We start from the raw sequence: 27,200 nt of genomic DNA on the forward strand, positions 1-27,200 counted from the left end.
AGTTTATTTACCAGTTGTTCTGTTGAGTGATCTGGACATTTCATCACACCATATTTGTCCTGTTGTCAAATCCTCTATGGTAAGCATTGCATGGGATAGGAGTTACCACTTGTTAAGATGCTGTTTGCGATATGTAAATTATTCTTTGATTTTTCTTTGAAATTGTAAAAACATCTGCAAACAACTGTACTTTCACTACTCATATTACACATATACACTAAAACACTACGAGCTATATCTTGCTTCAGTTGTAAGATCCACATGTACATGTAGAGAACAGTGTGTTTTTTATGGAACCTATTATCTATGTACAACTTTACACATAATATACACTCATATCAGTGTATACATACATTGTACATGTACATATACCGTACATATAAACATATACATAGATGGATACATCAATACTGTCCATCAATACACATACATACATGCATGCATACATACACATACATGTACATACACATAAACACCATATACACCACAAACAAACATAATGTATACAACATACATATATACATGTACATACATACATACATACATACATACATACATACATACATACATACATACATACATACATACATACCTGTACAGAAGAAATATACAGAGACACACACGAACATAAAATACATAGTCACAGTTAAACTGGTGAAAATACATAGTCACATTAAAACTGGTGAAATGAATGTAAACATACATTAACATCACAAGAAATGTAATACATGACAACAATAAATTAAAACAGAAGTGGACACAGTACGACAAAGACATGATACATGGCTATGGTATTATAGCGGTACCACACATAACACAGCATACCCACTTAAAAAGCTATTTATATTTGTACCTTCATTCTTCATGCATTACTGTAATAAAACATTAACTCCTATAAAAGTTAAATGAAAATTTCACAGCAAACCTTGTTAGCTTGATACATGCATCACTTTGCCATGCAGTGCTGTACTTACTTTTTGCAGTCTCCGGGTCAAGAGGATCCCTCATTCCGTAGTACACATACGGATCATTCGGATTCATCTGGCTGGTGGGATAGGCTCCCAGATCCAGAGGTCTGGATAGACAAAGCAAGAAAGACTTGAAATATTTTAGTTTTGAGGTACATAAACTCAACATTGGAGCTTCAATGACATTTTAGTTTGGCATAGTTTGTGAAGCAATCACGGCATCAAAGCAACTAGTGTAATTAATATTGCTTGACTGTATGTATATTGAAGGGACACTGCATAACCAATGCATTATGATCATTCAAAAGCTATTATGTGAGTATATGGGTTCACTTCTATGATTTTTGGTTCATTTAATGAGTAGCTAGCTGATCAGTCACAAATGTAACTTCAAAACTGGCTTGACATTTAACCAACATGATAAAGGTTCACAACCACAGATCAAGACTTTGCCACGGTGCAGCATTCATAGCTCAAACAAAGCCACAATCTCAATTTGTATATGTCCATTCAGTAATGTACGATCCATGGATTGTTGGACTCAGCTTTAATAGCTTAAGTAATGCCTTAATTCATGAAGAAATATTTAATTTGCTGCCTCCATGATGTAAACCATTGACACACTTGATTTCAACTTTCACTATTCAACTCACATAGCTCACAATGTCATCGTTTCATATCAGGAAGAGAGTCATTTGTTTCTGAGATGGACTTACTGTTTTTTTTTTTTTTTTTATATTTTGCCATGTTTATTGGGTGTGCATTAATTATTCACATAACATACATGGAATTGTTTTCTTTTCCTCCGTACAATAAATAAATAGATGTATAAATAAAGTATAAATACAGTATAAAATAAGCGACATTTTGCTGGTTAATATAAGTTATGTAGTAAGGGTTGCCACTTTTTCAAATGAGACTGTAATTGTTATTTTTCTTTGCAATAAAATATTCAATATGATAGATTCTCTTGACAAAGGAAAGTACACCTCTATAATTCGGTTGCTTCCTGCATTTTACAGTAGTAAATATGTTTTCTAATAAGTAAACAAATAAAGTTGACTAACAATGTTTCATTTGGATCAGATAAAATTTGGCATAGTCTACTTGGTCTACCAGTAAGGTTCAATGGTTGTCCCAAACAAAAATTATCTCTCTCCATAAAGCTACAGTATAGAAACACTGGTGAAAAAGATGTTCCAGAGTTTCTGGGACGATACCACAAAAAGTACACAACTCAGATGGAAATTTCTGAGGATTTAGTTTGTGAAGTTTTGATTAGTAAACAAAATGTTGTGAAGAATTTTAAACTGAAATTCTCTTAATTTACAATCAACTGACATTTTGTAAATCAACTTGTATAATTTGTCCCACTGTACATTGTTGACATTGAGGACCTCTTCAAGTTTTCTTTGACTCACAGGTACAGTAAAGATCCTCTCTATTAACTCGTGTTTTATTTCAGACTTAGAAATTGAATGTAACGGTGTTGGACAACCAGAAAGAGAAAAACTAACTTCATCAATTGTATTTTCCTTATTTTTTAACTCCTCGGGGATGGCCGATAAAATACCCAGCCACTGTAGTCTATGGATTGTTGAAAAATTTTCTTGAACAATTGTTGTCCAGGGAATCACTCCATTCTCATCAAATAAGTCTGAAATATTCATAATACCATTATCTGCAAAGTCTTCCAAATACACTGATTTGTTTCTGAGATGGACTTACTGTTCAATGTAAGAGCTTGGTTGTGACCTGGCATAGGCTTTGGAAAGGCCAAGATTTGGCGCTGGTTCCACTCTGTCTCTTAGTGACAGCCCTCCTCCTTGACTTGCACCAATGGTGGTCGGGAGTGCCTTGCCCTCCTGTGGTGGTAGATTCCTCAAACGATCCGGCTGAAATGACAATGTTGCGAAACAATGATAGTACATGGGTCAAGATGAAAATATACTGCAACTCGGCTTCTGCAAAATGTTTGCCAAACAGTGCCCTCTTTCTGAAGGATAAAACACCAATGATCTTTTGTTTTTATAAGTATGACACTCTCAGCATGAGGATACCACACGAACTCAATAGACAGCAGAAACAAGGACAATATACAGATTGATACAACGGTTTCTGGCCAGTGTGTAGAAGATGGAAAATCCAGGAGAAAGAATAATCATAATATGAAAACAGAGATCCCAAATTTCATTTGATGAACCATTAGCATGTATTTCCTGCCAGGCAGGGAGAGCCATATTTAGATACTTACATATTTTTCAGGATCAATTTCACCTGTGGCATTGACGGCTAACTCAGACTGTTTCTCCCTGTTGAGAGATAAACACTCTACTGTATTATCAATGTTGGGGTGAAACATATCAACATCGTCTTGGTGAACCAGATTTTGACATATTGCAGACAGATTTGCAGATGTACCTCCAATTGAATTCTATTTACCAAGAACAGGGTAGACGGGTTAAATACATGTCTCTGAAAATAAATTATTCTGTTTCTTTAAAATGATTTCAGGGTCACTGGTCAATGCAAAATTGACAAATTCTTAAGTATGATGTAAATTAAGTAAAAATTTCCAAGGCTGATGGCAAACACATGAAATATGCCCCAGGCACAGATATTCAGACCCTCAAACTTTTTCAATACTTTTCTGATCTACCACTTGTGGGGGCTCACTTTAAAGCTATTACAGTGAGAAAAATTTTCACTGACTTAGTTTTTTCCGAAAGCAAATATTAAATTTTTCCCAAATAGAGTTGACACAGGGAGGCAGCCATTTTGAGTCGGTCAATGTTAGGTAATTTGTTTCTCAAGCACCAAACTTTGTATGGTAACCCCTGATTTTTGTTCCTGATTTGGTAAGAGAATTGTTGAAAGTTTCATTGAGGAAAGTTTGGGCAAAAGTTTAAATTCATCTGCAATATGCAGTTCTGAGTATTGTCAAAAAGTAGTTCACACAGATAATATACCATCAAATATATACAGTATTCAAATTGCTCCTCTGTCTATATCAGATGTTACTGCACACACACAGTTAGTTTGTAGAAGGAATAATATTCCCTATATTAGTTTCCATTTGCATAAAGCACACACATTAATATTTGCCTTCAGTTGTATCAAATTACCAAAATGGGGGAATAATATTGAACTTGGACCCTTGAATTTTGCCATGCCTTTCAGAGTACATGTAGGTCCCACTTCTTTCTCGTAAAAGAAAACAGCTGGATCACAATCTGGCAGAAAATGTTGTTTCTTCAAAAGGTTTTAAATTTCCCATGTTCACCGAACACCAGTCACTCTACATGAAGTCAATCTGTCAGCAGGGATAAGCTGGTGACAGCTGAGGAATCCCGTCCAAAAATGTTTGTCGTTTTAGAAGTTGGTCTCTCACTTCACCTGTGATACGGCAATGCACAGTTAATAGTTCAGGATGATTTACAAAATACCGGTGATACATAAATGCTGAGCTATGGTTCACGATCTCTTCACTGTGAACTGCTTGGGTAAATGCTATGTCATATGGTCAAGTATACACCAATATACATATATGCACTGAAAGCATTTTCAAGCTATCAGTAGCATTCATAACACTGGGACCAACTTTCTGGAATTCTGATTTTTGATTTTTTCTTTTCATATAATATTCAATTTGTGGCAGTATTAGTTCATATCTACAGTTAGTGTGCATTAGTTGCATCAACTGTAATAAATAGTCTTTCCCTACTTTTAAAAATACTCAATGAAATACACAGGAGAAAGTACATGTGACTGTTCTATATAAATTCTTTGACGAAGACTTTCTAAGTATATACTATACAGAAAAATTTCAGATACTTTACAGGTCCAAGCACATGATTTGACCAGAATGGTAAAGCAATTCAGCTGCCGACTTCATACTTGATTGGGTGTAGTTCAACTTTTGTGAGCAGCTTCTCACAAAGTCATACATGTACCAATCAACAGAGATTATAGAACTCCTATTTCAAGAGTTCACAAATTTCAAGAGTGTACTTCAGTACACGGAAATGGATAGCAAGGCTTCACCATTATGGCAAAATCACAACTACAAAGCATCTGAATACATTTTATCCACATTAAACTGAGACAGTATACACAGGTATAAAGGAAGCAAAGAGTACAAAACATGCGATATTAAAAATACCAACACACATATAAATCTAGGAAACAATAACATGCATTAACGTTCATTCCATGCAAGAAATCAGAGTAATTTCAATTCATGCATTAAACATAAAGAGAATGTCTACAAAGCAAGCAATGTCACCTAAAAGGATTCACACAGTATGAATTCAAAGATTAACACACTGCCATATAAAAACACATTCCATTTCCACAATCAAACATACGCTCTTTCATAGATTTCCAACAAATCATGAAAAGTCAATTCACTTTGAATGTACATTTACAAATAAATAGAAAATGTTTGATTGTACTCATATATTTTTAGGTTCCAGAACATGATGTATGAAAACAAAATCTGAGGATTTCATTGTGCGTTGTGAGAAAGAGTTTGCAAGTGAGAACTGTTCAGTGCAAGTGACACACGCAGACTGTGATTTCTGTGAGCTCGCTCTCTCTCTCTCTCTCTCTCTCTCTCTCTCTCTCTCTCTCTCTCTCTAACACATCCAGTGTTAGCATATAAATTGGCAAAGAGCATGCATTATGAAGCTGGTAAATATTACATTGCACGACACAGCACTCCTTGTGGTCTTACCGTTGTTTTTCTCTGCAGGGGAGGATGTGGAAAAACAAAGACAATATTGGGAATGTGTACATAAAGATCAAAAAGGGGAAAACTAAAAACTTACAAATGGGCTGAACTCATTGATAACTACAATTGTTCGTAATGGCAAGCATATTTAAATTCTGGTTTAGTGTTTCATTTTTCACAGAATCATAGCCTTCAGTATAATTTGCACACTGACAAGCATGTCATTCCAAAATGTGAGGCGTATTTTAATTATGGTCATGTTTCATTTTAGTTGTAAACTACGCACAATCCTGTGGACAAAGATTACACATGCATAATTGAAAGCCACGATGATGACCATATAACTACAATCGAACAGTATTTGACTTTAATAGCAGTATGATAACGTTCTACGAACAGGTATACATCTTGCTCAAACTTCATAATTGTTCTTAGCACTCAGGTCGTTCAGCCCATTTTAAGCTACGATAGTATAACCACAACACCCTGAGCAGCACCCAGTTTGTGAATAGTTATTCTCAACAAAGTTGACCATTAAATGCAAAACACACAAAAACAAAGTCATTGTCTTTTAAATGTACTACTCATACATTATATGTATTGATTAATCTACTGGTATAAACCATTTCTGTGAAGTTTACAGCGATCATTTATAACCTTAGGAAGCGATAACTTACAAAAAATTTTAAACCCACGTATCTGTTTGGCTCATAGGCATTATAAAGCAATGCTATTTTTTTGGCAAACTTTCAAATATTGTGCATAAAAACCTCTAAGAAATTGTCAATAATTTTAAAAGAATGGATTTTTATTTTTAAAAAATGAATATGAGGTATACGGTGGAAAAGAACAATTATGCTGGTTATACAGTAGATGAAATATCAAAACATCATCATGATAATTACTGATTCAACACTCCTTTACTGATATTAGCCTTATGATACACCCCTGATCAACGCCCACCTTGGTTGCATTAAAACACTGACATGCACAACTTACATACAGATTTAAATGTACAGTGATTAAACCAACACTATGTTACAACCATGACTGTTGATCCTCTAATACACTTGAAATTGTCATTTTTCCAAAACAGTTACATGCACACATTTATGTGTGTGTGAATTACAATGGTACAGTGATTTTGTAATTCCAAATTACATAAATTATGATTTTCTTTATTTCATTGGCTAATGTACCTCAAGTCTTATAAGTGGATACATGCTTGTTAATTGGAATTTTTCCTTAAAAATTGCAATTTGTCTTCTACTGTTGCATATTATGGCCTTAAAAGCCTTTACTGAAATAGATTTAGGAAAACTCTAAACATAGCAGACTTCGTCACTTATCCTACAGACTAAATTTTCATGTTACACAATACTGAAGTTCCCATTTTTTTGGTACTGCTCATTGAAAATTGTCTTTATTGGTAGCAATGTTTTGATGTAGCTTACAAACTTTTGCAAAATATCAACAGCCATTATTACAACACAGTGTCTACACACCTTCAATCATATTTTAATATTTTTCACCGGATTTACTTTTTTATGTATTTCTGGACAACACATTATAAGGCATACCTTCGCTTTGCTTCCCTAGCTTCTGCCATTTGTTGTTCTAAGTCTCTTCTGTACTGTTCTTTCTTTCGTTGCTGGGCACTGGCGGTGCTTCCCACTCCTGCAACAAGAGAAAGATAAATAAATTATCGATCATTGTCCATCTCCAAATATTTTCAGGGCATATTATTTCATTTCATTTTCTCTTTCTTAATTTGAAATGTTTGAGATGTGTACAGTTATTTCATTGATTGACAATGGGTTTTCAAGTGCAAAATTATCATTATTGCTATGGGTAGAAACAAGCTGCATGTGAACTTGAGCTTCAGAGATACATAGGAGTGCACATGTAATTCATGAAATGAAAACCAAAGTTTTTGGCATGAGGCAGTTTTGTAAATATAATGATGGACACCACACGTACGTGCCTACTTTGAAGAGAAATCCCAAATGATCTCTTGAAAAGCTATTGTCATCTACACATACAATTGAAGCTACGTAGCAGTTTTTGCAAACTGTACACACATGATGTACAGAGCAGTGATTTTGACCTAGTACACTGATCAGATAAAAGTACTGCTCATGTGTTTGTGTTTTGCAGCTGTTTTAGTCTGTTGATCCTACTTGCAACTGACAAAATTAACTCACCGATATTCAACCCTGTACCGGCATCATCAATTGGGGCTGACCTGGCTCCTGGTCTGACATCACTTTGACCCGGTCTGTAGGGATAACAAAATTAACAAAAGAGAATTACAACATACTGCAGTTGAAACAAAAAAAAAATTTCAAGGGGAGACAGTGCCTGTAAGTCTCACCATTTGAAAATGATCATCTTACATCACAAATATTGCTGTTATCAACATAGAATCACTTTAAATATCAATGTGGTGTGCTGATCTGGTATACAGCATTACTTCCACCCATGTCTATACTTCAGTCATTGTATTATATCAAGGGAGAGATCATTTAGTATCTGGATGTCCTCAGACTAGTATCAGTTTGAGTCCAGTGGTCTGTGCTCTAGTTTAGAAGTCCTGTGCTAGTTTACAAGTCCTGTGCTAGTTTACTTGTCCTGCACTCTATTTTGCTTGTCCATCAATCTAGTTGCTAGTCCTACACTCTAGTTTGCTAGAACTGCAGTCTAGTTTGCCAGTCCTGCAGTCCAGAGTGCTAGTCCTGTACTCTAGTTTGCTTGTCCTGCAGTCTAGTTTGCTAATCTTGTACTCTGGTTTGCTGATCCTACAGTCTAGTTTACTAGTCTTGCAGTTTCATTTGTTAGTCCAGCAGTCTACTTGCAGTCCTAAGTACAGTCTTTACAATAAAAATTCTTGTGTCTTCACTGATCTATGTGGCCAGGGGAACTCTAACTACAATGGTCAAAGTAAAATATTTGACAGTCCAGATCACATTATTTGCTTTCCCCTGCACATTAATGCAATCTACAATTTTTTCCAAAATTCAGTAAAGATTTGGTAGAACACAGCATTCATCGTGTGATAGCACGATTTTAATGATCTATTGTACGAATCGCTTACCTGTCAGCTTCACCAAAACTTCTTCTTCTACCCAATGAACTCTCTCCCTGAGAATGAAATAATTGACAGTCATTGTAACAATGTCTACTACTGCTATGTGTTTGATGGCTTCATGATTTTGAACATCAAATAATTAGTTTTCTGTTTCTTTAACAGTAGTGTTGCTAGATTGCTGAATGTACAACTTGGAAGAGGAGAAAAGAATTTTGTCAGTGAATGAAGAAAACCTGGACAAAGTCATTTGAACTCTACGTGATGGCGAGATGGTGTAGTAACGCAACTGAGTGAAAAACCTGGGTTTTGAGAATTTCTATAATAACATACAAATTGGAAAAGTTCCAAATTTTTTGCATCATCTGCAACAGATGAGAAAATACCAACCTACAGCCTACAACACAAACCAAAAGTGTGACATTCCATTGACATGATTTTTCAAAATTTATTTCATATATTATGTACGACTTGAGTATTCAATTAATTTACACTTTTAATGTGCAAGCAACTTTGCTAAGAATTGACATGACATGTACAGCATGAAGTGCATGAAACATGGTGATAAATCACAGTTCTACTTATTTGAAGTATTAAGTCGTTTTCCGATTTAAATTATCCTGATTTGTGTTGAGTGACAACACAATAACAAAAAACGTAGAGAGAACTGTACAATTGCTAGATCTGAGAATGTAACTAGAGGTTAATTTGACCAGTAATACCTACCCAGTTGTACGAGTCTCTGTCATCTCTAGGGGGTGGTACGTCCCTGTAATTGGGTCTGTCTGCTGCATTGCTGTGGTTGTGATGTGAAAATAACATTACTATTATCAAAACTGCTCTCAAGTCGTAGTCACTGAGGGCACTTTGGTTGTGAGAAGGGTTGAATTCAATTTGACAAAGTAATACAGACTATGTCATAAACCAGGCACAAGTCACTGTACATCACAGAATGGTGAATCAAACCATGCAATAGCTGAGTATAGGATGGATACAGAATGTTTAATATGGAGCTGGAAAAACAAGAATCTGCTCAAGGGTAACACAGAGGCAAGGCATAACATTTGACAAAAAGAAAGACAGTATCATGGAAAAGTTAATTTGCAGGATGCTGGTAGCATTCACTGGAATTCTAAAACAATCTAAAATTGAAATGCATCAAAAGGAAAGCTGGAGAAGGGGACAGTCTGGTTTCACACGTAAATATACTGAGAAGAAACCATTTTTATCAAAACAAACAAAAGCACAGGAAAATCAAGTTATGCGTTTTACTTCCTCAGCTACCATATTCTGACTTGCATACACAGTATATGATCAGAGACACTTGGCTTTGATTCAGAAAAGTTGCACAAAATTTTTTCACAGCTTTCATTGACTCAAACACAAGAAATATCCGTCCAGTTCCATTGAAGGGGCAACAATTTCACCGAAATGAAAAATTGTATTATAATATTTCTTTTCAGAGCAAGTATATATTGAGGGGTGCTTATGAGAAAACAAAACAGCACAAAGCAGAGATGTTACATGTAATGAAAGTAAATGTTTTTCAGGAGGCTACTGGTTACCTTGGATTGTAAACTCCACCTCTTATTGCCTCATCCCTGAAACGTACTTTCCTGCACAAGAGAAAAAGCAAAGTGGCTTTATTTTGGCTTCAGTCATTCAATTTATTTTGTAATGTCACCATTTTTTGAAGTGACTTGTGTGATTGAAATATTTATGAAGATGACTCCGCTTCTAAATAGTGCACTCTACTTGCAGCTGCTAATGATTTGTTTTTATAAATTAATATTCTACTCAACATTTCAAGCAATTTTGATGCCTACCTGTATTCCTTTTTTTGCAGTTATATTTTCTAACATGAAGATTTTTGTTTGGTGATGGTAATGCTGGCACTGACAGAATTTTGGGAAAGACACAGTGAATCTTGGCAGCTGAAAGAAGAGCTATGCAAAGCAAGCGACAAGACAGATTTTTCACTTGTATGAGTAAAGATTATGCAGATGATAAGTCAGGGGGTTTTTTAGCAGTAAAGCCACCAAAAGCTTGAAAGATAAACTATCTGCATCATATCACAGGATAATCACTGCACACATAACAAACTTTCAAAAATATTTTCCCAAATGTTTCATTCATTGACAAATCTGACAACAGCATAAATTTCAATTCAACAAGAACTCACCGGACATCATACTCTTGATCAAGATGGTCTAGTCTTCTGTTAGTCAGTCTATCATCCTGGAAAACCAAATGAACTTTTTGTTAGAGTAGTGTGTCAGATATATGATATGCACTGTGTTGCTATGCGTTGTCATGCATTGTGCCTCATTCTGGTTCTTGAGCAGCATGGCCTAAAGTACCCACGCACGTATCTGGAGATTCAATTCTGAGCATCCTCTGATTCTATGGAGTACGAGTGACCAACATCAATACCAAGTAGAGTGCTATACAACAGTCAGCGGCTGTATAAATCAGAGTGATAGGATTGCTATCCTCGGACTTTGCTTTGATTACTTTTGTAGCACATGAGAAGAGGTTGGTGGCGCTGTGCTGAACAAACTACATGTATGAGCTATCCATTGACGGATGGCGAGAGAAACCTTGTGTATCGGTTGAGCTCATTGGTTAATGATATTTGGTGTCAGTGCAATACGGTTGTGTGTGATCTCCATTTTTTGTCGACAGTACACTTTTCCCGAAAGTGACCCAATACTGCTCATTATGAAGTGCACAGGTCAAATAAAATACCTTATTTGTGTAAGACCCATTATTTAGTATTTGCATACATGCGCATGTTTCACATTCATGTTATGATTGCAGGTTGATTTCTGCAAGATAGTCTTGGGAATACCACTACATTTATTGAAAGAGTATTATTCAGTAAAGTGACATGAGGTCAAATTACACATTCTATCTAACAAAAGGAAAGACAGTAAATGGTACCTCACAGCACTATGGACTTTGAAAACAGAAATGGAGACCAAAGAGTATACAATTCAGTTGCAAAAATATCGACAAAAAGTGCATAGATCATGCTCAGTGCATTTATATAAACTATCTTTTCATCGAAGAAATGCTCTTTCCATAAAATGTAGTGCTGTTTCCAAGACTATTTACCAGCAATCATAACCTCGACAGATACATAAATGTTGCAAGTTAACTGTAAAACAAAGAATTCAAACTTACATCTTCAAAGCTTTTCCTGATATGAGGATCGCTGTAGGCTGGTCTCAAACCACCTTGTCTGGCATAGTATGGATCATCTTGGTATTGTCTGTAAAAAAAGGAAAATGAATTGAATAATGAGTGTGTTAATCATCTTTGAATTTTTTGGGAATGAAGGTGAGAAAACTACATATTTTTTTCTTAGATGGATTACAACCTACTGCACTGTGACTGCTTGTTCAAGGAATTTTACGGCTTAGTATGTACAGCATCAGGCATTGAAATTGGATGGGTTAATAACAATCTATAATTTATGCTGAACTTTTGAACAAAAGGAACTGTATTTTGACATAGTTTTACACAGTTTAAGTAGTGCCTCCACTGTAGCAGCTGACTCTAGAAAAATATTTATTTTGTTGGGTGGACTAGCATACAGAAAATTAGTTAAACTGTACCATACATGTACTGTATGGGAATATATCTTAATTCACTTGAGTTACTCACAGTAGAATGTGCTATCAATAATCATGTCTAATTTCAATTTCATGCAACGAAGTTGAAACATGAAAATATCATTATATAAAATATCACCTGTATCTAGCTTCATCTTCTCGTTTTCTTCTCAAAAGTTCATCATAATTATCCAACGGAGTTCTCCATCCTTGCCTGGGAGGCAGCGGTCTCTCGCCAAAAGTTAGATCTCGTCCCTGGTCTCTCGGTGGCGGCGGAGGCAACGCCAGCGGCTGTCCTCGGTCCTCGTAATACGGCTGATTTGTCTGTGAATATTCGTCTTTTGTTGGTTTGCGATAATCAACTTTTTGATCATCCCTGAAACCTGTGTGATCCTGCGGCTCATGGGTGATTGGATTCGTGCTAACCATTTTATCAATCTTTGGACGTGGACAGGGGCGGAAGGGAGGCCAGCGAAGAAGCAAAGACGGATGGACAGAAAGAGAGAAAGAGACAAAAAGCCGTGAAGGTAAGATGAACAATACGCATGGACCACTGTTTCTACCTTACCTTTACCAACCCTAGAGCAGAGTCTGGAGTTTAACGTCTAAACATACTGTATAGCCACAACCAATTTAATTCCAAGTGATACTGTTGGTTCACACAAGCAGTTTATTTATGATATAAACAGCGTGAAATTACCTGTGACTAAGCATTGGCATTGTGAAATGTTGCTCTTTGTCATTTCAATTGGTAACTGACTGACTGACTGACTGACTGACCGACTGGCTGACTCATTGACAGACTGACTAATTGACTGACTAACTGACCGACCGACTGATTGACTGACTGAGGAACTGATCAACTGACTAACAAGATGACTGGCTGTTTGACTGACTGGTAAACACCTGGCTGAGTATGATCGACTGACTGACTGACTAAGTAACTGATTGACCTACTGACTGACTAAATGGATGGCTGGCTGTCTGACTGACTGATTGACAAGCAAACACCTGACAGAGTACAATCACCAGGCTAATAGACCAACTGACTGACAAGTTGTCTGACTTGCTGAAAGACTACACTGAACATCTGATAGACTGTCTCTCTGACACACTAGTGCACTGAATGACTGTGCTAAGATATGACTAACAGATTGACCGCAGAGCTAGATACCTGACTACAACTGTATACATGTACCTGAATGACTGACTCACTAACTTGTTCCTTCATGAAGTACCTATCTAATTGAATGGCCTACCAATGATAAAGCATAATTTTTACGTACATGTAGGTAAGCAACTGTATGTGTGTATATATCAGTGAGTGAGTGTGGGGGTGTAAGGGTGGTTGTGTATATGTAATCTCTCTGTATGTGCATGATTGTACTGAATCTAGGCCATGCTTAGTCTCAGTAATCGCTGCCACACAATGAACGCATGGAATTGCATTGGATATCCCGGATAAAGCCACTCATGCATTAGGGTAGGAAGATATTGGCAGAAAACGCAGTATATCTTACAAATTAACACCACCATAAAATGATTTCACAAAAAGTGATCAAAGAAACAGTTCAAAACTGTAGTAGTGACAAACAAAAACACTGTTAATGTCCTTGTAAGTTAACACATTTAACAATACCGGTACACACAACAGCACATGCAGGTAGCAGTGATTAGCAATGCTAGTATATCAAACCAGTAGCAATGGAAGGGAAGGTTTTTTTTCTTTTCCATTATTTGGTAACCTACCTAAACGAGCAGGGTTCTGACAATAGTTATGTAATCCATACTCTACAGGATCTCTGTCACAGGGTTTTGAGTTATCAGAATAGTCCAGATGGAAGATGCACTTCCAGTGTTTAAACATACTAGTTTTGCATCATCTCCATACTTACATGTAAGAACTTGTGAGTTTAGATTTTGTTTTTAAGAATCAATATCCTGACGAACCTATGAGTGTTGCCTCTTTAAGTACATATTGAATGTGTAGAGAAGGTAGGCTTACTGACTGACGGATAATTTCTGATACTGGCTTGAAATTTTACATAAATTCGATCACATGATCGGTATTTTACAAGAAATGGATAATTTGCATGCTGTTTCACTAAAAAATTGAATTAATATTTCAATTGTAAGAACATAAAATTGACTTGTCAACTTTAACAAACTATTATAATTTGTGTACTTCAAGCATGCAATACCAAATATTTTTACCCTTTCTGTAGTTTTTACCGGGCATTCATAAATTAATGTGTATAAGTACAGAACAGACAACAGAGTGACATATTTGAAAAAGAATAAGTACACTGAAGTAAAAGCAAGAGTGAAATATATTAACTATATGGATTCAATTTGTTAGTCATAACAACATAACACAAACACCACAATGCCAGGCTGTATCAGTAGTTTTTCAAAGATAAAACACTGACCACAGGATCCTCAAAGTCAAGAGCAAATGGGGTACGTCTGCTCGGCCTCGAACTTGGCTGTGTGTTGACCTGACCTAGCCTTGAACTTGGCTGTAAGGTTAACTGCCCTGACTGAGGAAAAAGTGACCCCTGTAATAAATGCACACTCACGTAACAAACTACGATTACTAACATTTCTTCATGCAAGTTCATATCTACGGCAAGCTTACTTGTGATCTTGTTACAGTACACTAAAATACAACATAGGCAGATTTGAAGTGCACTTGGCCTTATATTTCTCATGCACACAATTCACATTTTCTTAGGGGCCCTTCCCAGTGTAAAGTGAAACCCCTAGCTTTACTATATACACTATAGGCAGGCTTACAGAGCACTGGTCCCAACATTTCTCTTGGAAGCAATTACATTTGCTTAAGGGGCCCTGTTCCCTGAAAAGTGGAACCCCTAGATTACAGTATACTGATATGCAAACTTTTCAACATGGACCTAGTACTCCTCAGTCTTGCCAAAATATTTACATTTTCTTAGGGGGCCCTTCCCGCTGTAAAGTGGAACTCCTTGCATTACTGTATATTGATATGCAAACTTGTTCACTGTGGGCCAAGTATTCCGCAGGCTTGCCAACATATTTACATGCACTTTGCAAATACTGTTGGAGAGTTCGATGTAAAACACACTAAAAGATTCTACAATTCATATTTTTTTTTTAGACTTTAGGTACATTAAGGTAATGAATATCATTCAAAGTTCTCATGTTCAAGAAGATGGAAAGTGCTGACAGTAAATAAATGGTTTTATTCATAAGCAATCATTTGCTGTACTTCTATGCATTTAGTTTCATCCCCAGTAAGGTCTGGTAGCCATAAGCCTTTCATTAAAATATCTGACCACAGAAGGTAAATGTTGGTCAAAATGTGATATACTTACAGCTTTTGGAGAGACATCAGGTTCACTGACGGCTCCGACTTGACCACCTCCTCTCAATGCCCGGCGTCTCCTATTCTGCTCTTCTTTCTGTCGTAAATAGTCATTGTATTCTTGGTTTCTCTGCTGTCTCATCCTCAGCTGGACGAAAGAAATATATATCACAAACATTTTTCAACATGTGTTGAAAATACATGTATCTTTTTTGAGGGGTGCTGCATAATGACTGGAATATCTGCAATGCACGCACACAATGCAAGATGTGTATAACCAATGCAATCAACCTGTGTTTCAGTAGAGATTATGAAAATATTGCCTGTGACTCCAACCATCAGGGTGCAACTCCGTACTGAATGGTTCTACTCCACAATAAAGAGGACGTGTGGTTTTCTGCAGTCTCAGTACATCCATTGCAAGCACAGACAAACTAACATGTACAAAAAAATGTATGGAAATACATGTATTTATGTGTGTGTGGTTTTGTTGGTACCATGGTCCATTCAAACTCAGGGTTTAACTTACTGACATTAAGGCCACAAAAAAAAAATAATTTGTTTCTGGTCATCGCGCGCATCATTTCAAAGTGTGCGATCAACTCTTTTTTTCCTGTTTTTCATTTGCCCCTATGGAAAAAAGGGGGAAATGTATCAAATTCCATCAAAAATTTTAAAATTTTTTTTAAAAAATCGCGTTGCTGCATCATTTTTGCCACATGTCAATGACCAGAAACAATCTTTTTTTTTTTTTTTTTTTTTTTGCCTAATAGACTCCAAGCTACTGAAAGGTCCATTCCAATCATAATTCAACACAGCGTGATACCGTATGTCTGACAGACAGTCTTCATTCTGGAACCAGTGAGAATGCACAGGAAGGCATTTCAACCAAAGCTTACAGTACCTTAGCCGAGTTTCTTTCCTTGAGACCCGGAATACTGCTTCCTTCATCCATTGGGTAGCCTGGAGCATCCAGTTTTCTCTGAAGCAGGGTAAATTCAGGAAAAACGTCATGGTATGTTAAATTTGAGTACATACATGTTCATTACTCGGAAACTACCACTCTAATGTTATTTCTTTTCAAGATGTAAATATCATTTACCTTGAATGGGTATGTATGTATACACCAATGTAATAAAATTATTATTTGTAGTTACCGTGCAAAAAACAGAAACTGCTATGTTGTACATTGTAAATGGCAATAACAATCAAATGCTATTACTTGTTACAGTATGTTGAATGAACTGCTACACTATTACAACTTGGAACACAAAAATTTGTAAAACTTTATACAACAGGATGTAAGTGAGTTATCTGCTTGTTTCTTTTTCTTTTCCGGGGTGTATATTACTACAGTATGATTGTTGCTAGCTTCTATGGTAGATTGGGAGAGGGGAAATCAAAGTACAATACATGTTCATTAAACAGGCTTAGACTTCTCCAGCAAATTCATACTCAACTGGAAACTGTAAATAAAATAAATTTATCTTGAGCATAACAAGAATTTTGACGTTTTGTTTTGGTTGGTAAAAGTAATTTTTTTTCCCAAGACTCTGAAAGTTCATCTTATACTTACATGTATAAATCTGACTGAAAAACAGTTTACATAATTTACCTTCCTGTTTGAAGTTTTCATGTAGTTTGTTTTTTGCCAAAAATAGTATAGTCTTGACTATCTGCATAACAAGGTCGTGTTCTGGCTGATTTCACTACCCATTACATTTGCATTGAATTCTTCCCAAGAGTTGTGCATCTTATTGGTTGACACACTTTGAACTTGCTCACTATATAACACCTCATTAAGGTAGAATGCGCCTCGGGGACAGACATTTTGACTCTTAAACTCTTACAACTTATTTTTGGTCTACCACTTGTGGGGGCTCATTTGAAGCTTACGGAGTTAAGAAAGTTTTCACCAGCTTAGTTTTTTGAAAATCAAAAAATGTCATTTTTCCCCATAGAGTTAACATGGGGTTGGCAGCCATTTTGATTTTCAAGAGTTGGTAAATAGTGGGTAATTGGTTCTCAAGTACTACATTTTGTATGGTAACCCCTGATCTTCATTCTTAATTTTGAAGGCAAATGGTTTAAAGTTGCCTGGAGGAAGTTTGGGCAAAAGTTGAAGTCTTTCAATTTCGAGGCGCAAACTACCTTAAGGTAGAACGCACCTCGGGGACAGAAACTCGGGCCTTCAAATTATATCAATTTTCTTCTGACCTACCACTTGTGGGGGCTCATTTAGAAGCTCTCAGCAAAGAAAAGTTTTCATGGTCTTAGTTTTTCGAAAATCAAAAATTTTATTTTTTCCCATAGCGTTAACACAGGGATGGCAGCCATTTTGGATGTCAAACATCGAGAAATCGGCAGTTATTTGTCTCTCTAGTACCAAAATTTGCATGGTGACCCCTGATTTTTATTCTTGCTTTGGTAAGAGAATGGTTGAAAGTTTCACTGAGGAAAGTTTGAGGCAAAAGTTGAAGTCTTTCAATTTCGAGGCGCAAACTACCTTAAACTGATGTCATAGTAAATATGAACTAAAGCTTAACAAACTTTCTGAGATTAACATACAGATATTACATCTGAATGATAAAAGTATGATACCAATACATTTACTGTGCTGGTACAAAAACAAATCATGTTATTGACGAAACTCTTACAAACTGGAATGTCTTAATTTCTACAATATTTGAAATAAAATTTTTGAAAGAACACTTTAAGTCTACTATATTTTTGTATATGTATCACGTTTGATCAACAAAATTTACCAGTTACCATGCAAGATTGTATCAGTGCATAAATATGCAAACACAGGGAAAGGAACATACAATGAATGAAAAATAAAACACTGGATGAATGATAAAGGGTAAAAGAGGGAGAAATACCTCGTCATAGTAACGGTTGATATTGATGGTTCTTTCCACGTCCATCTTGGTGTTGCTCTATGGTAGAGTGACAGAAGTAGAGTGGCATGCACACACACACACAAAGAATCCAGATGAGACACATATAGGTCTGGCATTGGATGCATGGACAAGTTAAGCAAAGTACTATACAACTGACACTAAGAATCGTACCTGTACAGTGACAGATCTCGTGAGGCAATGGCAGTGAGGGGAACTCGGAGGGAGGGGGAGGTGGTGCATGGCAGGGATCAGGTGTCCAGGGGTTGCAAGGCAGAAAATTACATATTTTAGACAGTTGATGTGTTAGTACTTAACTGTGCTCCGGAAATTTTCAATGGTGAATGTTTGCTTTTTTTGTAGATTAGCTTAATTTATTACGATGTAAAATAGCTCCTTACTGCTATTTGAATGAGCACTACATTTACATTTTACCTGGATTTTAAGGTTATCGCTCTCTCTGATACGTATCAAGACTGAGAAAGATGTTCTCTTGAGATGTTGTATTTTATAACTTAAATTTATGTTGATGGTAGATACACGAAATAGTTCAAATGATTTTTAATCAGTGAACATAACATGACTGTGCTTATTCATGTATCATTATTGAAACTTTCTAATGGATGATATTCAGGATCCAACACTCAAAGTCAATTAAAATTTAAAGACGTTTTTCAGCAATTTTCAAGGATTTTTAGGTCAAAACTATCATTTTCTCAATATCATTTTCAAAAGAAATCATTTTTATCCATGAAATATAGGTATTTCTTAACTCAGAAGAGTGAACATCAATGAGTTTAAGAAAAACTGTAAAAAGTGACAAAATGTTCAGCGGCAACCAAGAAAAGAACTGTGGTAGCGACTCTTGTGAGAGTATTGAGCTGGTTCAATGAGAGCATAGTAAAGTATATGAAGATTACGCATCGGGGTGATTTCTCAAGATTTTTATACTGAGAAACTCCAGTGGGTGAAATGCTAGAAAGATGTAATGTACAGCAGTACAGACACAAAGAAAGGATCAAGTCTATGTGAAACTGGTGAATACAGAGGTTTGCATTGAAGCTGTCTGAAATGAGGAGTTGCCAACACTGTTAGGGTTAATATTGATCTGGGTGGTAATATCAGTCAATAATAAAGAAATCAGCTTTGCGAAAGTTTGAAACAACACACTTAGTTGAAAAACACCGCGTATCCCGCTGAGGAGAATGCATTATTTGTTAGCATTGTTTGTGATGATCTGGTGGTGTTGTTATGACCACATCTGACATCCTTTCAGATAATGTTACAACTTTCACGGAGTTGATTTCTTTGTGATCGACTGGCATTACCGCCTAGACATTGGTTACACCTGACAGTGTAGGCAACTCCTCTATTTTGACAGTACGTCTAGTTGCTGTGTTGTCAACGGTTCAATGCAAACCATGGTAAGATGGCATATGCTGGAATTTTAGCACAGAAATCAGTTGCAGTGTGTGCCTTGTTACTATTTACACCAATGACCGATTTACAATCGGTTTATCAATGGATCAATCAATCACTGTTTGATTGACTCACTGAACAGAAAGTGTATCCTGAGATTGAAGTGGTATTTTGAAAAAAACTATCATTCTAGAAATTTAGAAGAAGAAAGTGAAAAGCATGACACATAGGTGATTTAATATACTGTGTATATAGCTCGAATGATCCATGACCTGTGCCGATGAAAGGATGTTATAAAAGATGAATGAATACCTTGAAACTGTAGACACCAATACAGTATTACATAATTCTTGCAAAGTTTAAGCAAATATCATTATGATGTTTGATAGTCTTTGATAATATTTATGTGCAGCCTACGGTGTTTTCTAGTTTGCCTACCAGCCCTGCATGGCATTAATCTAGCATTAGCAAGTTGCTTGCCAAAATAATTACCTAGCATGTGCTATGGACACGTCAATAGGTTTTTACTCTCATTAGAAATCAACATTTTACATGTTTTTGATGAAACATCCCCCATCATGCCTTCATTCATTCATTCATTCACAAAGTGCATGCCGTCTCCTTACAAATCCCATAACTTTAACATTCTGTCTTTGAATTTTGAGAAACAAATATGGGGGAGTGAGTTCAGGTTTTTTTCCAGGAGGCATGAATGTGCGAATCTTCCTATCTAATCAAAATCCCCTGCAAATTATCAGAAGTGTGGTGACATGCCGCCCTGCTTCAGTGAGGTTTGAGATTATGATTTATACAAAATACTTATAGCAGCATTCCACTTCATGATTACTATCTATGATGTAACATCAATACAGTTGATGTAATCCACTATCTGTAACCAAAGTAAAGTGATACAAGCTTTCTATCTACAGAAGGACATGAGACGCAGCTGAAAGACTATCAACACCATAGAGTTTGCCTCCTGATTACAAAATTGTGTTCGTACTGAATGAAGTACAAATGATTTGTGTAGGTTTCTAATTTATTCAACATTTACTGGATGGAAAAAATAAAGAAACAGGAGTGTCTTTTATTTGATATTTGACTAATGCTATAACCTTAATTTGCCAATACTGTGAAAAAGTCTTAATTTGCATAAATTAAATTTGCATAATTTTTTATAGTCCCCCTCGATCAGAACCAAATGCCCCTAAATTTTCAAGGAGGGGTGACATTCCTCCCTTGTGAGAGAAACCTGGAGAAAACACTGCCAGCTTGTTCCTTCACATACACACACTTTGCGTAACAACTAACAATTTGTGCGACACAATTTGTGCAAGGAAAAATTATTTTTAGAGACAGCAGAATGTAGTAGTTGCAAAAACTGTAAAATGTTGATTTCTGTCCACAAAGCAGTAAGCACTGAAATGCTCTATACACATTTTACAATCACTGAAAGCACTGAGAGGGAGGTCAACTCTGGACAGAGTCCATTCAAGAAGTTTAGAACTACATTATTCTAACCTAGAAATTAAATGCACACTACAATTTTCTTGGACTACATGAAGCCACGAAATCACAAAGATCTTGCACCAATGATGACTACAAGGCTGCCATCTATGTAGAGGTACTGACTCGGAAAGACATGCTGCATGCACATGCTTGTCTACACAGTAGATGATAGTGTCATTTCGCGCAGAGACAATTCTAGCTGCCATTTGCATAGGTACTTTGCTTTACACAGTGTCACACAGATAGCTAACTACGTGACTTTACCTCTTGTGTTTTGTTGTATTCTTGTCTGCGCTCTTCGTTCAGTCGGTTTCGGACTTGTTCGTAGCTGCCTCGGGGGAGTGGTCTTGGCGATATTTGGCCTCCTGAAAAGATGTGATTAGAACGTTACACTTTTAAACAAGAAAACTTTAAAGGGATATAGTCGTCGAAACTGCGCCTGTGCGAGTTTCTTGTTTACAAACAATGTATTTCGTGCACGATATCAAGATGAACCTCATCATCAGAGCTGCAACATTTAAATTATACGATGATAGATTATGAGATACATGTTTTAACTTTCATCAATCACCATTGTGCCTTGGATACATTGTTGCCATGGCTTGTATGGGTTCCATACGACCTTTGAGCACAGTTCCGACGACTATATCCCTTTAACTGAAACCTTAAATGCATTTAGCAGTATTTTATACCGCATTTTGTTGGAACTCTTAAAATCTGTGAGATCAAAAACTTGATATCTGAAATATACCAATTCTGAGTATCTGAGACTTGAATGTGCCTTGGGGACATATATTTTGACTCTCAAACTTTTACAATACTTTTTGCACAACCGCTTGTAAGGGTTCATTTTGAAGCTTATGGAGTAAATAAAGTTATAACTGGCTTTATTTATGTAGAAATTGAAAATTAAATTTTTCCCCATACGGTTTAATAGTCGCGCCAGCGGTTTACTGACTACGCATGCGCATATTCATAATATACTATGCGAGTAACCGGAAATGTAACCTACTTTCATGGGCGCCGCCATGTTGTTTTTTGAGTACTCGTAAATAAATAAAAACGTACAAATTACTATTACATAACATGCCATTTATGAAATATACCTCTTTTATTAGCCAGTAAATGTTATTATGCACCTTGTCGCTGATACAAAATATCGTTAATGTAGATAAAGGGAGAAAACTGTCGTGCATATGAACGGGGGCATGCGCAAAGAATGCTGGGATTTAATTTTAGAAAAGCGCCCCCTGTGTCATTAATTAGATTCAAAAATTGCCAGTTTTTAGACGGAACGCTATAGTTTTCAGCTTGCAAGTGGAAGGTGGGCAGTGCGGTTACCATTGCAATCATAATGATTGCATAATACGTCCCTTGTTTAACGCAATAGGCTGTTATCATTGTAAAAATTGCCAATTTTTGTCCAAATTTTACACGTTACAGAAAATCTACACCTGCTCTGCTGCAGGGTTTGACGTCGTGTACGTACGTGAACTGCTTCATCAGAGGGAAACTAGCTGGGCATAGTTGTCATATAAACGTTTATGAAGTAACAATTAATTACATTTTATCATGAATCAATACAAATAACATTGCCAATCTTAACCCCTGGCGCGACACCAAGGGCCGAGCCCTATATAATTTATACACTGTAACACAGAGATGGTGGCCATTTTGAGCTTCACAAATCGGCCAAATGTTGGGTCATTTGCTTCTTTAATACCAGATTTTTCATGATGACCGACTTTATTCTTTAGTTTGAGAGGGAATGAGTTAAAGTTTCCTTACACAAAATTTGACAAAAGGTAAGGTCTCAGAGTTATAGGTCTTACAGGCCCGAAAATATATGAATCAAAACTCTTCTAAACCATTACTGTTGTTTCATCATTCCGTTCCTACATGTCACATGTGTGCTTCACACTCAAATATGTGGTGTACCATAGTCAAAGTCCACTATTTCCATGACCTTGGTCATCACTCTTTGACACCCCCCCCCAATCCCACTTACGGGGTTTGACCTAGCCATGGAAATGAATGGGGTTGTACCAATCTACCGGTACTGTGGTATACGGGTAAGGCAGGTACAGGCAAAGCATATTCTGGAGACATTTTGTGATCGCAACAAAGCTGTGAAAGTTGTTTTGAAGTACTGCAAGTATGTCTATGAAGTGACTGAGTATGTAAGTGTACTTTACGGTGGTTTATAGGCGTGTGCATACATGCATATATCTTTATTCATAAATAGACAGCATGATGCCAAATAAGGTGATATTATTGCAGATTACCTTCTACAAGTTCTGTAACGTCATCAGCACCAACCTCATCTAGATGGATTACGTCAGCGTGCAAGCAAGGCAATATGGTTATTGGATCATTCAACATGCAAGTGTGGCACAGGTAGAAATAGGGTGCGATGGTAAGCAGTAGGTAGCAAATTTCATGGTATGTGTGTTATTATCTTACACAAAGTACACGTATGCAGTGAAATGTGCAGCAATTGGGTTTGAGAAGCAGGCACACAACACAAAACATAGAAGGGGTACAGCAGTAGACAGTTTAGTGTTTATTTCACAAAATGGCAGGAAAATTGGCCAGAGCAACACCAGTACATGTAGGAAGGAAAAATAAACCAACCACACAAACATCATACACACAACACATTTAGTTAATGCCAGGGTGTTGTCTAAATGTCCGTCCCCGGGGTGAGTAGGTGTTTCGTTGTATTGCTAATAAAGATATATTCTACCAACCTTTGGTGTTTTGGTCTTAACTTAGCACTGCCCTTGACAATCTTGCGTTAACGTTTATCAACATGCTGTATCTATTATCTGATGAGTTTGAGTGCCTAATTGGCCAAAGTAAGCAAGGGTAAATTACTAAGCTGTGGACACTGTCACCAGATTATCACCGGATTAAATTTGACAAAGTCAACAACGAACGCGCCAGTAAGGTATAACTGAAGAAAGGGCTGAAACTCTCAAAAGCCGTGTCCAGAGGTGGTCCGTAAAACTAGTGGACACTTTATATTCATGTATTCAGAAACAAACAGAAGGCAAAACAAACTTGAATATTCATTTGTAAACGAACAGGTCGGAAAGGAGGACCTCCCAGGAATGCGTGGTATGTGTTGAACACACCTTGGTAACGTATCGGAGATGTGTTTATACTCTTCCTGCTGGCCCGGCAAAAACCACCTTGGTCGACGTGCCTATAACACCGCATCGAACTGAATCAGACTTCACGGTTATATTGAAAAATTCCGTGTTAGTCGAGAACAAGAACGGAAAAGACTTTATTAACTCGACGTTCGAGCTCGCCTTCAACTTGTCCAGTTTATCAACTGCGTTCTTGCAATACGTACACTTTTGTATTAGTCTTCTTTTTCAAGTAACAAAAAAAGACATGTTTTGCATACGACCGATTGTGTGCTCTGCAGTACGAGCGGTGTTGTGGGTTGGTGACTACGTGCCTGCAGATTTTATACACCGCGATATTTTGCTCTGAATTTTTCAATTGACCCCATGTGCTAAGTTAAAACACAAAGAAGAAGGTCGAATGTTCTCTCTGCAAATGAAGTAGCATTTCGAACACGAACGATTCGGATATCTTGACCTCAACATTATTAGCTACGCAGCTCGAAAGTTATGCTCGGAAACAGGACGGGAACATTAGTCAAAGCCGGATTTTGCATGGAAAGCATGCAATGTACTGCATACTGCTTATGCTCCCTTGGGTCCGAGACTCCCGCCCTCTCTGCTATAAACGTCATTGAGCTGCCAAGAATATGATAGTGCAGTCGCGTGAATCTGTGTATATTTTGATACATTATTTTATCAATCCTTATACTCAACTACCTAACGCATCAAACAAGGGTCATGTCAGGTTCTTAGGACGTTCTCCAAAAGACATATAATCGATTAGTGTCGCGGACTGATTTTCACCAGGTTTGAGAACTAATAAATAACTGGTCGTCAGTGTGTCTTCGCATATCAAATCGACAAGTGTATTAGTAACTTCGAGGGATCACATCCTTCACTGTAAAGTTGTTTTTATACAAAACACATTTTCGAGAAAGCTGACGTGCAAGGGAAAGACACAGCAACTGAGTCCGACGGAGGCGCAAAAACGGTGCATTCGCATTTGTGTCCGATGTACACATCTCTGTTATTCCATTCTATCAGTCGACGAAGCCTACGTCAAATTGTAGTGAACTCCGAGCAAAGTCCCACATAACATGTAAAGGCGAGCCAGTGGCCATATGATGATGGATTGCATAAACTTCGAAGTCGAACATCCTTAACTGTAAAGCTGCGGTTTTTTTATACAAAAAAATTTTCGGGAAAGCGAATGTGCCAGGGAAAGATGGGAAAGACACCGCGATCGCGCGACTGAGTCCGACAGCGGCGCAAGAAGTGTTTCCCCGACAGTCAGACATATACAGTATGCTATATCATGCATTTCTAAAGCGTGTCCAAACGTTGACATAAAAAGATATGTCCAAAAGGTTTTGATTATATATAGTTATTACAGTGTTACGCAGGGTTTCACGCGGGTTCAAAAACTGACATAAAAAGATATGGTGTCCAAAAAAATTCGTTTTATTTAGCTGACTGATTTATCGTCTTTGCTATGGCCTAAACATCCCCGTTTTCGTTCGACAAGACCGTGACATCAATATCTCCCCAACGTATAGATCAACCTGGTTGAGTATTACTATGCTTCCAATGTGTCTTCGCAGCTTTCATCTCGTCTTGAAACGAATAAGCATAGGCCTATAAAAGGCACGAAAATACTTTTGCCGACTAACAAGCGGCGAGTTTCTTCCCCCAAACGATGACCGGCTGTAGTCAAAAACACATAGATTGTCATGTCCGTGTTTATAAACACCGATGAGCTTGACCCTCGATCCAACCTTCCTCGATCCCAAAGCATGTTGGCTAATTTGTTTACCTCTATCGATCATGTGGGCTTAAACTAAACATTTCTAAGGTCAAAGGTTTCTAGTTCCGGCTTCCGGTCTGACGGACCACATCGGGACACTGACTCCACCACTTCGATTAGTGTTCTATTGCTCATAGAAGCAACCGACGAAGGCCTAAATAGGCCTGTCCCCGTTTAAACATGTCAGAAAACTGTTGACGTTCGAAAAATTAGGAAATGTTTATTGTAAAGTAGATTTCTGTGAACACAGCTTTTGAGAGTTTCAGCCCTTTCTTCAGTTATACCTTACTGGCGCGTTCGTTGTTGACTTTGTCAAATTTAATCCGGTGATAATCTGGTGACAGCGTCCACAGCTTAGTAATTTACCCTTGATTACTTTGGCCAATTAGGCACTCAAACTCATCAGATAATAGATACAGCATGTTGATAAAACGTTAACGCAAGATTGTCAAGGGCAGTGCTAAGTTTAAGACCAAAACACCAAAGGTTGGTAGAATATATCTTTATTAGCAATACAACGAAACACCTACTCACCCCTGGGGACGGACATTTAGACAACACCCTGTGGTTAAAGTTGAAATTAATGCAGCACTTTTACAAATCATGTCAAAATTACAGGGATATATGAAGTGGAAATTACATTGGTCTCATGAATAAAACATTGAGAAGCATAGATATTGGAA

General features: G+C 37.0%; 1 protein-coding gene across 1 annotated transcript in view; it reads right to left on the reverse strand.

Annotated features, from left to right (window-relative positions):
- Nucleotides 1-27,200, reverse strand: part of LOC139133499 (uncharacterized) — a 93,523-nt gene that overhangs the window by 58,781 nt on the left and 7,542 nt on the right. The window contains exons 4-22 of the mRNA XM_070700132.1: nt 23,862-23,900; nt 21,841-21,941; nt 18,631-18,687; nt 16,653-16,730; nt 15,759-15,896; nt 14,832-14,960; nt 12,542-12,840; nt 11,972-12,059; nt 10,968-11,023; nt 10,351-10,401; nt 9,512-9,581; nt 8,795-8,841; nt 7,905-7,978; nt 7,281-7,377; nt 5,704-5,715; nt 3,223-3,280; nt 2,697-2,863; nt 975-1,075; nt 12-74 (exon numbers count right to left, since the gene is read on the reverse strand). Coding sequence (XP_070556233.1) covers nt 12-74; nt 975-1,075; nt 2,697-2,863; nt 3,223-3,280; nt 5,704-5,715; nt 7,281-7,377; nt 7,905-7,978; nt 8,795-8,841; nt 9,512-9,581; nt 10,351-10,401; nt 10,968-11,023; nt 11,972-12,059; nt 12,542-12,840; nt 14,832-14,960; nt 15,759-15,896; nt 16,653-16,730; nt 18,631-18,687; nt 21,841-21,941; nt 23,862-23,900 — 1,725 coding nt within the window. The remainder of the gene's footprint in view (nt 1-11; nt 75-974; nt 1,076-2,696; nt 2,864-3,222; nt 3,281-5,703; nt 5,716-7,280; nt 7,378-7,904; nt 7,979-8,794; nt 8,842-9,511; nt 9,582-10,350; nt 10,402-10,967; nt 11,024-11,971; nt 12,060-12,541; nt 12,841-14,831; nt 14,961-15,758; nt 15,897-16,652; nt 16,731-18,630; nt 18,688-21,840; nt 21,942-23,861; nt 23,901-27,200) is intronic.

The sequence above is a fragment of the Ptychodera flava genome, chromosome 5 (genome assembly GCF_041260155.1).
Source record: "Ptychodera flava strain L36383 chromosome 5, AS_Pfla_20210202, whole genome shotgun sequence".
In the NCBI taxonomy this organism is placed as follows: Eukaryota; Metazoa; Hemichordata; class Enteropneusta; family Ptychoderidae; genus Ptychodera; species Ptychodera flava.